The sequence below is a fragment of the Thalassophryne amazonica genome, chromosome 12 (genome assembly GCF_902500255.1).
Source record: "Thalassophryne amazonica chromosome 12, fThaAma1.1, whole genome shotgun sequence".
NCBI lineage: Eukaryota > Metazoa > Chordata > Actinopteri > Batrachoidiformes > Batrachoididae > Thalassophryne > Thalassophryne amazonica.
In genome coordinates, this window is record NC_047114.1 from 50,881,888 (window position 1) to 50,896,295 (window position 14,408).

At 40.0% G+C, this 14,408-nt stretch overlaps 1 protein-coding gene across 2 annotated transcripts; it reads right to left on the reverse strand.

Moving 5' to 3' along the window:
• Positions 1–2,614: 2,614 nt before the first annotated feature.
• On the reverse strand, positions 2,615–9,740 carry tmem53 (transmembrane protein 53). Of its 2 annotated transcripts, XM_034183308.1 has the most exons (4): positions 9,538–9,740; positions 9,317–9,420; positions 3,978–4,137; positions 2,615–3,779 (listed from the first exon to the last, which is right to left on the reverse strand). In XM_034183308.1, exons 1-4 carry the CDS (start codon positions 9,590–9,592, stop codon positions 3,439–3,441), a joined length of 660 nt encoding a protein of 219 aa, XP_034039199.1. In that variant the 5' UTR covers positions 9,593–9,740; the 3' UTR covers positions 2,615–3,438. The 2 variants fall into 2 exon arrangements, with proteins under 2 accessions (XP_034039199.1, XP_034039198.1); XM_034183307.1 differs by having other exon boundaries at positions 2,615–4,137; positions 9,538–9,737.
• Between the last annotated feature and the right edge of the window lie 4,668 nt (positions 9,741–14,408).

Below are 14,408 nucleotides of genomic sequence, written 5' to 3' on the forward strand. Positions count from 1 at the left end.
GTAACACTACCTCTAACCTTAGTGACATGAAATTTGGGGTTCCACAGGGGTCTGTCTTAGGCCCCCTGCTTTTCTCCCTTTATATAGCACCCCTTGGGCACATACTGCGGCGTTTTGGGATTACCTTTCACTGCTATGCAGATGATACTCAGTTATACATGCCAATAACTTCTGGTAATCTCGTTCACACAAAATCCTTAGAAGATTGCATTGCAGCAGTGAGAAGCTGGATGTCTAGAAACTTCCTACTTTTAAACTCTGATAAGACTGAAATGATGGTTCTTGGTCCAGTGAGACATCGGCATCAATTTGACCAGCTAACACTCAGCCTCGGCTCGTGTGTCATACATCACACAAAGTGAGGAACCTTGGGGTAATTTTTGATCCTTCGTTGTCCTTTGGCCTCCATATTAGAAACATTACTAGGACTGTTTTCTTCCACCTGTGAATATAGATCCATCCCATCCTGTCTATGGCTGATGCTGAGACCCTGATCCATGCGTTTATCTCTTTTAGATTGGACTACTGCAATGTTCTATTTTCTGGTTTACCGCAGTCTAGCATTAGGGCTCTCCAACTGGTTCAAAATGCTGCAGCCAGACTTTTGACACGAAGCAGAAAGTTCGACCACATTACACCCATTTTGGCGTCTCTTCACTGGCTTCCTCTCCCAGTGAGATCAGATTTTAAGGTTCTGCTACTAACCTATAAAATTATTCATGGACTGGAACCTCCCTACCTAGCTGACCTAATTAAACCTTACGTACCGGCCCAGCTTTACGTTCTCAGGGTGCAGGACTACTTTGTGTCCCTAGGGTGAATAAGAAGACTGCGGGTCACAGAGCTTTCTCTTATCGTGCCCGTTCTGTGGAATGGTCTCCCTGCGTCAATAAAACAATCAGATTCTGTGGAGACTTTCAAGTCCAGACTTAAGACGCACTTCTTTTCCCTTTCATATGGCTAGCATAATGGTACAGTTTTGTTTTACGCTTTTTACTTTTATGTTATTAGCAATTTGAGCGGGCCGCGGCCTCAACTTTACCTAAAATCTGGGTCTTTTAGTGAAGCTTAGGGCTAGCGGCCGGCGATCACCTTAGTATTTCTTCTGTTTTTCTTGTTGATTAAAGCTGGCAAATTATACAGTATTTTTTGTCTTTCTGATGCCTGATTGTTTTTTCTGTTTAAGGTGCAGCTCCATCCAGAGATGGGAGTTGTATTTGTGTTGGCGACCCTCCTGTCCTGTGAACCAACAGCAATTCTTGTATATTCGTCCGTGAATTGTTCTGTGAATTGTTTCTGTAATTTATGTTTGTGGCATGGCCCAAGCAGAGGGTCACCCCTTTTGAGTCTGGTCTGCTCGAGGTTTCTTCCTCAGAGGGAGTTTTTCCTTACCACTGTTGCTCTGGGGGTTGGTAAGGTTAGACATTACCTGTGTGAAGCGCCTTGAGGCAACTCTGTGATTTGGCGCTATATGAAGGAAAATAAATTGAACTGAAATAGTTGTCACTGGTATGTCACTCAGACAGCAAAATTAAGAGGTTATTTCATCAACAGCTGCCTGCTCGTTTACAAATCACTGGAAAAACACGTATATATATATATATATATATATATATAAGACAACCCAAATTAAAGGAGAATTGGCGCTTTTAACAACCTGGACCTCATTTCTGGCATAAAATACTGTTGTTTACTCACCAATATGACTTTGTTGTCATTATTAGTCCACTATTCAAACAACGTGTTCAGTTCAAATCTGAGGCAAACATTTTTGTTTTTCTACTAAGGTGGATTATAACTTTTTGTGGTACACAGCACCAACTACTGGACATGAGAAACCTAGCAGTCGATACAACTCACTGATTTCAAAACACAGCTCTTTTCAACCAGACAAGCGGTGCTGTGACATGTCAATCATCTGTGTACAATCTGATTTCAGGGCACTCCAGTGCAAACCTGGCCTCTGCTCTAGCTCCACCCATGCCATTAAGTGTTCAACATTTGACATTTCCTGTTTCACTGTGGACTCAAAATTTGGCACTTCCTGTTTCAGTGTGAACTTGCCACTGAGTTCTCGTGAGATTCCATGAGATCTTGTCTGTCAATCCAGGAAGAGTTTGACATTTCTTGTTTCACTCTGGACTCAAAATTTGGCACTTCCTGTTTGGGACTCCCTGTACCATGAGAAAACTTCAAGTCTCTTCGCTCATATTACATCCTTGGCAGATGTGAATGTATCAAAATATTCAGTTAAATGGTCAAATGTGACTCTCCTCCCCATCTACAGGAGGCTGGGCTGAGTCAACCCAAAATATTTATTCTGATTCCAATTTAGTTACTGCCCAGTGCAATGGTTTGGCCTGCTAAATGTGATTAATAATTTATTTTCCACAAAAATAAATGCATCCAGTTTTGTTTTTCTTTTTAACTGATGTGATCTTATTTTGTGTCATGAGTGGTTGGCTATTTTAACTGTATTAAGTAACACAGGAGCATTTTTACAATAAAGTCTTTAAAGTTTCCTTCACCATTCAAACAAGTGTTTTAAAAATTCTACTTGCAAAGCTTCTAATTATGTGGGAACAGGCAGTCACAATAATTATACACAAATCACTTCTACAAGCATTCAGATTTATTGAAGGCACCTCAGTTAGTAAGAACACAACAGTAGTGCTGGACATACAGTGTACATTCTTTGTGCAGCACAATGTTCATTTAAATTAAATCAATTTTGCATTTTATGTTTAGACTGGTTATATCACACAAAAAATGTACACTATAGCAATTGTGAAACCTTTATGTGTACTTTTTTTAAAGGGGCCACAATCTATTTCTATGACTTTCTGCAGAATATTGGTACTTAACAGTTATTTTCATTATAAACACCTTTGTGATCTCAAAGAGCACAATTTATGACATTAAAACCATAAATACATTAAAATGTTATAAATAGACAATCCGTTTGTTTCTAAACCAAACGTCATCAGTTGTAGAATCACTACAGCTAATCTACAGTGCATTACATTTCACAGCAATAGTAAATATTATTTAGAATATTCTAAAATCCTTCACCTCAAATTTTTCAGGTACATAGCAATTGTTTGTGGTGTTATTTTAACATGTGGCAAGTTACGGTTGAGTAACTTAGTGGTGCAGGTTAGGCCTTTGGCGGCAGGTAAATCAGTTTCTTGTAGCTGATTTTCTAAACCAGAATTATAAGTACCAGAAAATGGGTAATCTGTGGTATCTGACCATTAAGTGTACTGTGATGGAAAAACATCAAGGTATTGAACTCATTCAAAAAGTAATCTTCACAAAATTTTAGCTTCATTTTCCAGCTGGTTTTCAGACCTCTAAGGAAAAACTGTGGAGTCTTTCTCTTCACTAGTCTTCTACTTGGAAGAAATCAGCAAAATGTTTTACGTTTCCCTCCAAATTTCAGTGGTTGTCAATGTGGTGTCTCTTTTTTTCAGTCCCTTCTACATTCTTCATGCAACCCACCAGGAAATTACGGCACTTAAGGGCATACTGCTCAGGGAAGTCTCGGAAATGACTGACGTGGGGACTGGAAACAAAGTCCACATGGTCTGCCTGGACGCCCTTCTGCTGTATGGTTTCCACAAAGGCCTCAATGTCCGTGTGTCTGATCACCTGGTCAGCGCTGGAGTACAGGAAGAGGTGAGGCCAGGCAGGCGGACGGTCCCGCACAGCGTCATAGTGATTCTTGTGGATGTACTTGGTCAAGGGGTAAAGCACGATTCGCAACAGGAAGACAGCCACTGCGAAAAGTGCAAGAACGATGTACTTCAAAACGGGATTTATTTTTTGCCCAAGTGTGGCTGTGAGTGCACGCAGAGCCCCGCAAACATTCCCACTGCCAGGGGCACTGTCTACTAAAGCCCCAGTGACGCACAGTGAACTGAACTGCTTTTCACTTTGCAAGAGCTCGACAATGTAACGGTACAACATGAACCCACCGTTACTAAATATGTGGAAGAATATGGGACTGTTCTCCACTTCATAGTCATAAAGGATCTCTAGCAACTTCATGGCTATGTTTCTCAACTCCTTGTAGCCAAACGACTCAGAGATGAACACTGTCTTCAAAGGAGCTGTGTAGCCGATGGTGACACATCCCTATAAGTGAAGACGGACAATAAAGAAAGGAGAAAGTAAACAGATAGAAAGATGTACTGCAGATGTAGGTAGTGAATGCAAGCAGACAGATATGTGATACAATTTCTACCAGTGATAGAATATGATCATTTAATCATGATTTTTAGATGGACAAATATGAACCAACTGAGGATTCACTGTGACTCAGCATTGAGCAGCTGGTTTGCTCTGTAAAGGCCTGATCCAGTCAGATCTCAAAGCTAATCAGAGTGTGTCCTGGTTCGTATGTGGACGGGAGACCTCATAGGAAAACCAGGGACTGTGTCTGTTTCTCCAGGTGAAACTGGAGTTATGTCAGGGAGGGTGGCTATTCTGGCAATCTTGGATGCAGAAACAAGTTTTCTGGTTTGCCATTTACATTTATTAGGGGGCCTTCAGATGATTCAGAATGCTGCAGCTAGACTGGGAGTAGAAATTTTGATATTACTTCACTGGCTTCCTGTTCATGCAAGGTCTGATTTTAAGGTACTGCTATTAATAAATAAATCATATGGTGTAGTGCCCTCATACTTGATTGGATCTACTTATACTTTATGTACCAGCCCATGCTCTGCATTCTCAAGTTAAAGGACTGCCATATGTTTCAAAGGTGAAAAAGAAGTCAGCTGGTCAGAGCCTTTTCTCATAGTGCACCTTGGTTGTAAAACAGCTTTCCAATTGAGATAAAAAAAATAAGTTGGATTCTGTGGGCTTTTTAAAGTCTAGGTTAAAGACATTTGTTTTCTTTATCATATGCTGATGTTGCTCTGCTTTAATCCCATCTGATCTCAGAAGCAAACTTGGGTAAATCCTGATTAGTACTTGGATGGGAGACCTCTTAGGAAGACCAGGGAGTGTGTGTGTTTGGGTAAAGCTGAAGTTGTGTCAGGAAGGGGATCTGGCGTAACATGCAACGACTGCACTGTTTTAGCAGGTCTCTCAGGAGGATCTTTGGATACCACTGGAATAACTTTGCATGAAATGAACAGTTCCTTAGGAAGACTAAAATGAGTGTACTTCTTGCATTATGAGGAAATGTCACCTACAACATTATGGCCATATGGTGTGCTACTCTTGACATAATCCAGCACACAGTTGCTGAGGGTACCAGCAGCTGGAGAAAGCCAAGAGGATGCCCATATTTCAAGAGATGGAATGGTTGTCTGCCTAGGTGGTTGCTATCAAGTACCCAAGATGGTTCCAACATGTGGTTGATGCAGCGATAAGCAGCACCTAGCGCATGCTCTCAAACCTGACCTGGATATGAGCGTAATAAAATAAGATGCAAGTTTATTACAACAACAAAAATATACAGATAAAGATAAATATGACCATATACTATTTACTGGATACTTTATCCTATCAAATAATATTTTGTATCATACATACACATAGGCACAGAGAATAAATCGTACAAACAGGAGAAGAAAAAAAACATACATAACTTGTGGTGACTTGTTTTCTCCACAAGATGTCACTATAATTAACTGTAAAGTGAAGCTTCAATGGCAGCATGGTGGCTTTAGTGGTTAACACTGTTGCCTTACAGCAAGAAAGCCTGGGGATCACTTCCCACCTGGTCCTTTCTGTTTGGAGTTTGCATATTCTTCCCATGTTTGCACGAGTTCCCTCTGCCTTCCTCCCACATCCAAAGACATGTGGATTAGGTGAACTGGTGACTCTAAAAGAGTGGTGTCCAAACTATTCCAGAAAGGGCCAAGAGGGTGCAGGTTTTCTTTGCAGCCACTAACTCCAGCAGGTAACAGGTGACATCACTTTGAGCAGGTGGGATGAGTTCATTAGTAAAATCACCTGCTGGAGTCAGTGGCTGCAAAGAAAACCTCCACCCTCTCGGCCCTTTCTGGAATAGTTTGGACACCACTGCTCTAAACTGCCTGTAGGTGTGAGTGCTGTTAAGTGAGAGTTTCAGGGAGCTGAATGATGCAGTGTGACTTGGGGGGAGACTACTCAATAAACTAATTTCACTTGAAGAACCAAAGATGCTGTTTTTTACTTTTATTACTACTATTATTAATGAAGCATTCTTTAGAACATTTTAGAAAATTAAGGGACTGTGTTTAAAAATGCCTGTTAAATGCATTTTACAAACCTGAACTATTGCTGAATGGGGCATTGACCACATCAGAATTGTGCTCCTGTGCAAGACTCCCAGAAGTGTGCAATGTCATGGTCCAGAAAAGAAGAACTGTTCAAATTTCCAAATGTTTTATGTATTTTACAAAATTTATATTGCAATCCAGGCCCTTCTGTGATCAAAGAGATGTTTTTTACAGCCCGGTGGTACTAACCTGGGGTGGTTACCTTGAGTAGGTATATAAATAAATAAAATTCCATGAGCAAATTAAAAATATCCAAAGTCTACGATCACTCAGTTTCAGCATCACTATCCTCAATGCTGCCAACTGCATGGGTGCAGACAGCATATGTGGCATAAGCATATCTTAATGTGTATATATTGCCAGAATCCCTTCAGTCATCACTGGAAGATCTGAATGTGCAGGTGCACTTTTTTCTTGAAGGTTTGGCCCCACCCCTTGTCAAAACAAATAGAGGATGGGTCAAAGTGGCTCATGGGCTGCAAATTAGCAGCCCTGATTGAGGTGTTGCATAGCAGCCACATGTAAAGCCACTGTACGACAAAACAAACATGTAGATCACAAACGATTTGTAAAAAAAATTAAAAAGCCCCTTTGCCTTCAACAACACAGATTTCTGGTGTGAAACAGGAGTTACAGAGTTTTAACAGCACTAACAGATCATGTGAATCACAAGAAAGCATTTCATTTTAAAATGACTAATTACATCTGCAGAAATATATTTGAGGAGATGGCGGGGAAATTTCAACTTTTGCTATGTAACAGTCAAAATCTCTAACATGTCAGATTGTGATGTCTGCTGCCTTCTATAAAAGCTCTGACCATTTTTTATAGTTTTTCACATTGCACTGCAATCAGCTGACCTCTGGCTAGAGAACATAATAAAAATAATCAGCCAATTAAGGCCGAAACATATAACTTCCAATAAATTAAAAACAGTTAATCCATACAAACATTTGTGTGAGGGAAAGCCACAGTTGAAGTACTGAGCATATGCTAAAATGATTGCCATCCATATTAATTAATATTTGGCAGTATTTAAAAATAATTTTCTGGCTTGGCGAGGGTTCGTATTGGCCTGGCTCTCCTGGCCTACAATAATGTAGGAGAAACATGGTAAGTATGTGAGAAAATTTAAAGTTAAAGGAATTGTAACAGAAATGGCGTGGTTGGAAAGAGCCTATAGAGACCTTCAAAATGGTGTTTAAATATTTGTTCTATGTCACATATGAAGAAAGGTATGAGCATTTGAAGGTCGGAAGATCTTGGTAATTTACGTCTGTGTGCTTAAGGGGAAAACAGCAGAAAGCTGTGACCGGTGTCTCATTGTTTACATTTCAGAATGATGGTACTCTGTCAAACCTAATTATTATCTCACTTACATGTGTGATTTGCAACGATTCACCTTATAAACACTGTTTTCTGACAGTAGTTTCCAAGCTAAAAAACCGGCTATTTTGCCACATCTGCCGTCTTGCCGGCTTGATGCCAGTTTTGCAGACCATAAAAATATGCATGAGAAGGCTTCGATCACGACCAAACTTCACAGAAAAGTACATAATCACATTAATTAAATGTTCTATATTATTTGAAAACCGATCTTACTCACCTCTTAACAGCAAATGTTTTCAACACAATTTTTCAAGTCAATTTTTCACAGAATTTCCTAACAACTACTCATCACAGGAACATCGTTGGAAAACGAGGTTGCAAGGGGGATTTCATCTGCGTCATCAAATAGGGAGATTCCAGAATGTCAAAAAATAAATGCATTCCTCGAAGCGCGAAATCATCACTACTGCCTGGAAAGTCTTGCAAGCCAGGTGCAGCTGATACAGCCACAGCAGCGGACGCCATATTTAGGTCATACGCACTAACCTAAACATTGTCCCTATTCTAATGCTAACCCTAACCTATTTTAGATCAAATAATTTACCAATTTCCTCTGTAGCTGAGGCGGGCTTAGAGCCTTGTTCCAAAACCATAAGGCTAGCTTCCAGAAATGGTGGTCATATTCTGGAGTAATAAAATAAAGACAGTGGCTATACGCCCAACCGTTGGGTCAATAAAATAAATACGCGAGCATATACGCCCAACCACAACCGACCAATGAGCGTGCTTGTAAGCTCACTTCCGGTTTCAACGCGGGAGGGGAAAAAAGGCGGCAATTTTCTCACCAGCTGCGAGAGGGTTCGCAACCCGCGGAGGAGCTGTGATCTAAAGCAGTTCTGGTTGGCTCATCACACCCAGGGAACAGTGTCAAACTAAAACCATCTTACAGCCAACAAGCAGCATTGTGTTCAAAAACTGTTTCGTCGTTAACTGGCTTCCGTTCAAAACGCTTATGAAGTTTGTCTGTTTTGATCCATTGCGGTGTTTTCGCAGTAATTAAAAACGGCGCCATTAAATGTGTCAAACATACGCCGCAATAGAGCCGTAAAAAGTGGTGTAAAAAACATAGTTTAGATGCACAAAACATGTCAAATACACTATCGCAGATGGGCGAATAAGACATTATATTTATCTGCCCAACGGTTGTGCATGTAACGTTCAATGTATGACTTATCTGCCCAACAGCTGGGCGAATAAGGTAAGACATATTTATCTGCCCAACGGTTGTGCATGTAACGTTCAATGTACGATTTATCTGCCCACGGTTGGGCGAATAAGGTAGGACATTATATTTATTTGCCCAACGTTTGGGCGTATAGCCTTTGCCTAAAATAAATCAATCAATCATTTAATATCACCACTTTGTAAACTGTGCAGAAACGCTGTAATTCCTTAAAAAAAATTTACCTTGAATTAAACCTGAAAGTCAATGAGCACATCTTAATGGTTTCACTTCAACACAGCTGTGGTCACACACGGATGTAATGTTACAAAAACTGTGTCACTGTCAGACTGTACATCTGTTCCTTTAACGTGAACATTCAAAAACATCACCTGACTCTCTGTGGACAGAATCCTGACTATAAAGCACCAAAAACAGAATGAGCAGTGATACAGATCGTGTGATGACGGTGATTTTGTGGAGTTTGAACCTGTTCGTTGTAGATATTGCTGTACTTGGAGAGATGTTTGTCTTTGGAACCTGCCCAGCCCAACAGAATCACAACCGGCTCCTTTGTCCCCTGCCAGTGTCTCTCTGAAAACAAGACAACAGCGCACCATCACAGCTCGCCACACACATTAAGCGCGATGGCTGTTAGCTAGCTGGCTGTGCTAAGTGTCAGCTTTCTTTGAAGCTAAGCGAGCCGCTCACCCGACGTCACTGCGTCCGGGAACACCACATTGTAGTCTATTTCATCGTCTTCCATGTCTGTGCGCGAAGATAACTCTCTCAGCTGGCCTCCTTCACGTTACGGTATAATAACAGTGCAATTACATAGTGTTAAATAACAAAAATTGCACCGTGTCTGACAAAATGTATCTTCATTACACTGCCCGATTTGCTCCGGATGTGCTACGGCAACACCACTGGGACAAAACACATTCGACTAACGCGTTTTGAATTATATCAAAACCCTCTTCACGACAACAAAAAATAATGATAATAATAACCATTTTGTACACGAGTGGGAGTAGGGATTATGTAAATAAACAGTGTTTAACTGTTTAACTGTCCGTTTTGTGTTGCTGATTTTGGCAAGTCCACTTGAACAAACAACATTAGAGGCTAGTTTGTCAGTATGGATGCATGACTTAACATAAATTTGAAAGTAAATAGTTTGGTCTTCCAAAAATAGGGTCCTGTATATATATATATATATATATATATATATATATATATATATATATATATATATATATATATATATATATCTTGATTTACTGCATTTACTTAGTACAGTAGGCTTACCAAAGTATCTGGATTGAACAACACAGGGATAACAAAACACTTATGAAGGAAAAAATAAAACAAAACAGAAGTATACAATCGACAATAAACGAATACAAGATAAATGAACAATAACAGAAATGGTTACATTTTTTTAAAATAAGCTAGCAGCACAGCATGCATAGTTAGAAAAGCTAAAATTTGGTGTATAACACCAAAAAATTAGAATTAAAACATACAGTCTATGATTAAAATATAAAAACTACCTTTAAAAATTAATATAAATACCTGCTAACCAGTGCTTAACAATGCATTCATAAGTAATGAAAGGGGTAAGTTCCTCTTCCAGAAGTTGGTCTACTAAAAAATTTCTAACCTGACATTTAAAACAGGTCAGTTTTGCAGTACTGCTGTACAAGTCATCAGTTGACCGACGTCACTCTTGTAATAATTTATCACTATTCTCAAGGTCAGGAGTTGCTGACCAAACGGTCCCCCCTAAAAATTGGTCTCCCTGCCTTCACTGCGCCTTCACTATGCATGTGTCATTTTGGAGGGTCAGCAGCACTTCACTGATTATCGCCTTGTTTCTGGTTAAAACTGCACTCCAGTCACCATCTATCTCAGCGACAGATATCTGACGCTTTTGTTCAACAATCATTTCCACATTTCTGCAGGGCGGACCAATTTTTGGGGTAGATCGTCTGCAACACAGGCATTACCCCAGGCACCCTCTAGTGGCTGTTATTTTGTCAGTGAAAACATCACCAAACTCAGTACAAATACAAATGCATGTAATCTGGTCACTTTCCAAAGGGGGTCACACTCATCAATAAAGTCAATTTAATGTACGATTCATTTCAGGTCAGCTTGGTGTTTAAATCTCATCGTTCCAAGCAATGAGAGCTATCAGCTGGCTGTTAGAAGCAAGCTAGAAACAACACCAAACCAGCTGATTTCAATAGAAAATCTGTCTGAGCATGTTTTCATTGAGCAGCCAGTCGCAGAAGTACGAATGCTCACCATCGTATTGTCCACTTCGCCGGAAGTGATGTGACTCCAACCTCGAGAATAAAATCTAATTCAGTTCAAAGAGGCTTTGTTGGCATGGGGACATATGCTTACATTGTCAAAGCAACTGCCCCAAGAAAGCAAAATAATAATAATAATAATAAATATAAGAAGTAAAAATAGTAGTACTATTGGTATTACTATTAATAGCATCTACATATGTAATAGCTTTGTGAAAATATCAAAATAAAAATGGGCAGAAACAAAATAAACAGTGCAACTATATATTTTATATGTGATAGTCTATTGTATATTGTAATTTATCTGTGAGGGAGCTGCTGCACAGGGGTGTTGCCGAACGACATTTCATTGTGTTTTTTATACGACAATAAAGCTTATTCAATTCAATTCAGTGTAACTTTCAAAATGTACTATTCTGTATCAATCAATAGATTAAAATGAAAAAGATCTGATCTCAAAATGACCAGAGTAGGAGCTGTGTCCGCATTTTCTACATTGTGTTATTCCTGTTCCCAGTCATTGTTGGACTCCACCGGGGCTGTTCACCAATCCTGTTTGTGATTTTCACTGACAACATTTCAAGGGGAACACAGGTATCAGAGGGTGTCCAGTTTGGTGACTTCAGAATTGTATCTCTGCTTTTTGCCGATGATGTGGTTCTATTGGCTTCATCAAATAGTGACTCCGGTACTGAGCAGATTTAATGCCGACCTGAGACAATGATCCTCTGTCTGAAAAGGGTGCATTGTCCCCTTCTAGGACAGGCGAGAGTTATTGCCCAAAGTGGGGGAGTTCATGTATCTCAGTGTCTTGTGAGTGGGAATAAGTTAGACCATGAGATCAAAGATGAATTGGGGCTGAGCCTTAAGTTCTGTTAAAGGAAGACCTGAGCCAGAAGGCGAAGCTTTTGATTTAGTAGTTGATTTGAACTTCTATCCTCACCGCTGTTCATGAACTTTCAGAAATGACTGAAAGAACAAGGTCGCTGATACAAGTGGTGGAAATGAGATTCCTCCGTCATGTATCTGGGCTTACACTCAGGGACAGGGTAAGAAGCTTGAATATCCTGGACAGACTCAGAAAGCATCTGCTTCTCCACACTGCAAGGAGCCAGCTGAGGTGGTTCGAACATCTGGTGAGGATGCCCCCTGGTCGTCTCCCCAAGGAGGTCTTCCAGGTAAGTTCAACTGGGAGGAGGCCCTGGGCAAGATCCAGGACACACTGGAGGGATATTTTCCAGCTGTCTTGAATGCCTCAGAATCCCCCAGAAAGAGTTACAAGGCTTGGCCGAGGACAGGAAGGTGTGGGATGAGCTTCCTGATCTACTGCCACCATGAACCTGACCCGGATAAGCAGGGATGCCGAAAAGGGGAGAATAAGGAAAATGATTCTAGGGACCTATGACTGACAGGGGCCCAGAGAGGCCCCTAATGGAATTATAATACTGACAAAATAATAAGGAATAATTTGGGGGGTGGCCCAGTAAGATTTTTCATGGGGCCCAAAATCCTTGGTGGCACCCTTGCAGTTAAGCATTAGGAAATGAATGAATCAGAACAATATGTAACTTTTTAATAACTGCATCAAACTATTCAAATAAAAAAATAAACTTGGCACCAGTTTTCTTTTTTGGTCTTTGGCTTTCTCTTTTAATGCTTGTTTTTTGCTTTTTTTTCGAGATATGTCTTGTGATCTGTCTTTATCATGTCACAAACGTTTGAGTAGGGCAATTAAAAAGCCCACAAAGAGACCAGGGATTTCCACGTCATATAAAAATAAAAAATACTACAGCACACTCCTCCTCCAGCTTTGTTAATCGCTTACAGTGCATCCAGAAAATATTCACAGCACTTCAGTTTTTCCACATTTTGTTGTGAAAAAAGTGTTAATTTTATGTTTAAAATTTACCAGTTTGTGTGTTTGTTTGTTATACTACTAGTCTCATGTACTGTGTCTGGTTATTACCAGGTATTATATTACCACTGGGGGATTCATTTTCCACCAGATTTGTCCCAAGGTGGGGCAATTTAATAAGTGGAGAGAGCTTTTTTTTTTCTTTTCACACAAGAAGCTCAAAGTTGTTGGAGTCAAAGAAGTATGATGCACCCAGAAAGCATTCACAACGCTTCACTTTTTCCACATTTTATTCCAAATTGGATGAAAATAATTTTTTTCACCTCAAAATCCTATACACAATACCCCATAATGGCAACATGAAAAGTTATTTTGAGATTTTTGCAATTAAAAAAAAAAAAAAACCCTAAGAAATCACATGTACATAAGCATTCACAACCTTTGCCATGAAGCTCAAAATTGAGCTCAGGTGCATCCTGTTTCCACTGATCATCCTTGAGATGTTTCTACAGCTTAATTGGAGTCCACCTGGGGTGAATACAGTTGATTGGACAATATTTGTAAAGGGACACACCTGTCTACATATAAGGTCCCACAGTTGACAGTGCATGTCAGAGCACAAACCAAGATGAAGTCAAAGATGGATGCAGCAATGTACAGAGACATCCTGGATGAAAACCTGCTCCAGAGTGCTCTTGACCTCAGACTGGGCAATGGGTCATCTTTCAGCAGGACAGACCCTAAGCACACAGCCAAGATATCAAAGGAGGCTTCAGGACAACTCTGTGAATGTCCTTGAGTTTCCCAGCCAGAGCCCAGAACTGAATCTGATTGAACATCTCTGGAGAGATCTGAAAATGGCTGTGTACTGACACTCCCCATCCAACCTGTTGATGCTTGTAGTGGAGCAGATAACTGTAACAATTGTTCATTTCTGGAAAGAAGCACCAAAGTTGGCACAAATACTCCTTACACATTACTCTCTTGAAAAAAACTGAGTAGCCACTTGAATTTTCAGTAGGCGGCCAGGTAGGGGTCAATTGAAGAATTACACAGGGGTCAAAATTTAAAAACACTCCAATCATATTGAAAGCTATACCACATTATTTGTCTGATCACAATGATTCCAAAAAGGTATAGTTTGGACTATGACTGAATGCTATGGAGTTATGGGGTAAAAACAACAAGAATGGTGACAAAGGTCAATTTCAGTTTGTACAGGGGTTAGAAGTTAAAGTTGCTCCAATTTTGGTAAAAAAGTGGTGCAAATTATTGGTTGAACTAATAGGATTAATAAATGAAATAGTTTTGACTGTGTTGAATGCTTGGTTTGCAAGGTAAAGGTAGAGCAATGTTGACGTCCATTGGATTCTATGACGTGACATGTTACCCTGTAACATAACTAAGCA

What these genes read in the sequence shown, in the direction of transcription:
- tmem53 (XM_034183307.1), bottom strand. Translation starts at nt 9,592, where the DNA reads ATGGAAGACGATGAAATAGACTACAATGTGGTGTTCCCGGACGCAGTG. An exon ending in CCCGGACGCAGTGACGTCGG is followed by an intron (nt 9,421 to 9,537) that starts GTGAGCGGCTCG and finishes TCTTGTTTTCAG; the next exon opens with AGAGACACTGGCAGGGGACA. An exon ending in GCAATATCTACAACGAACAG is followed by an intron (nt 4,138 to 9,316) that starts GTTCAAACTCCA and finishes CTTCACTTATAG; the next exon opens with GGATGTGTCACCATCGGCTA.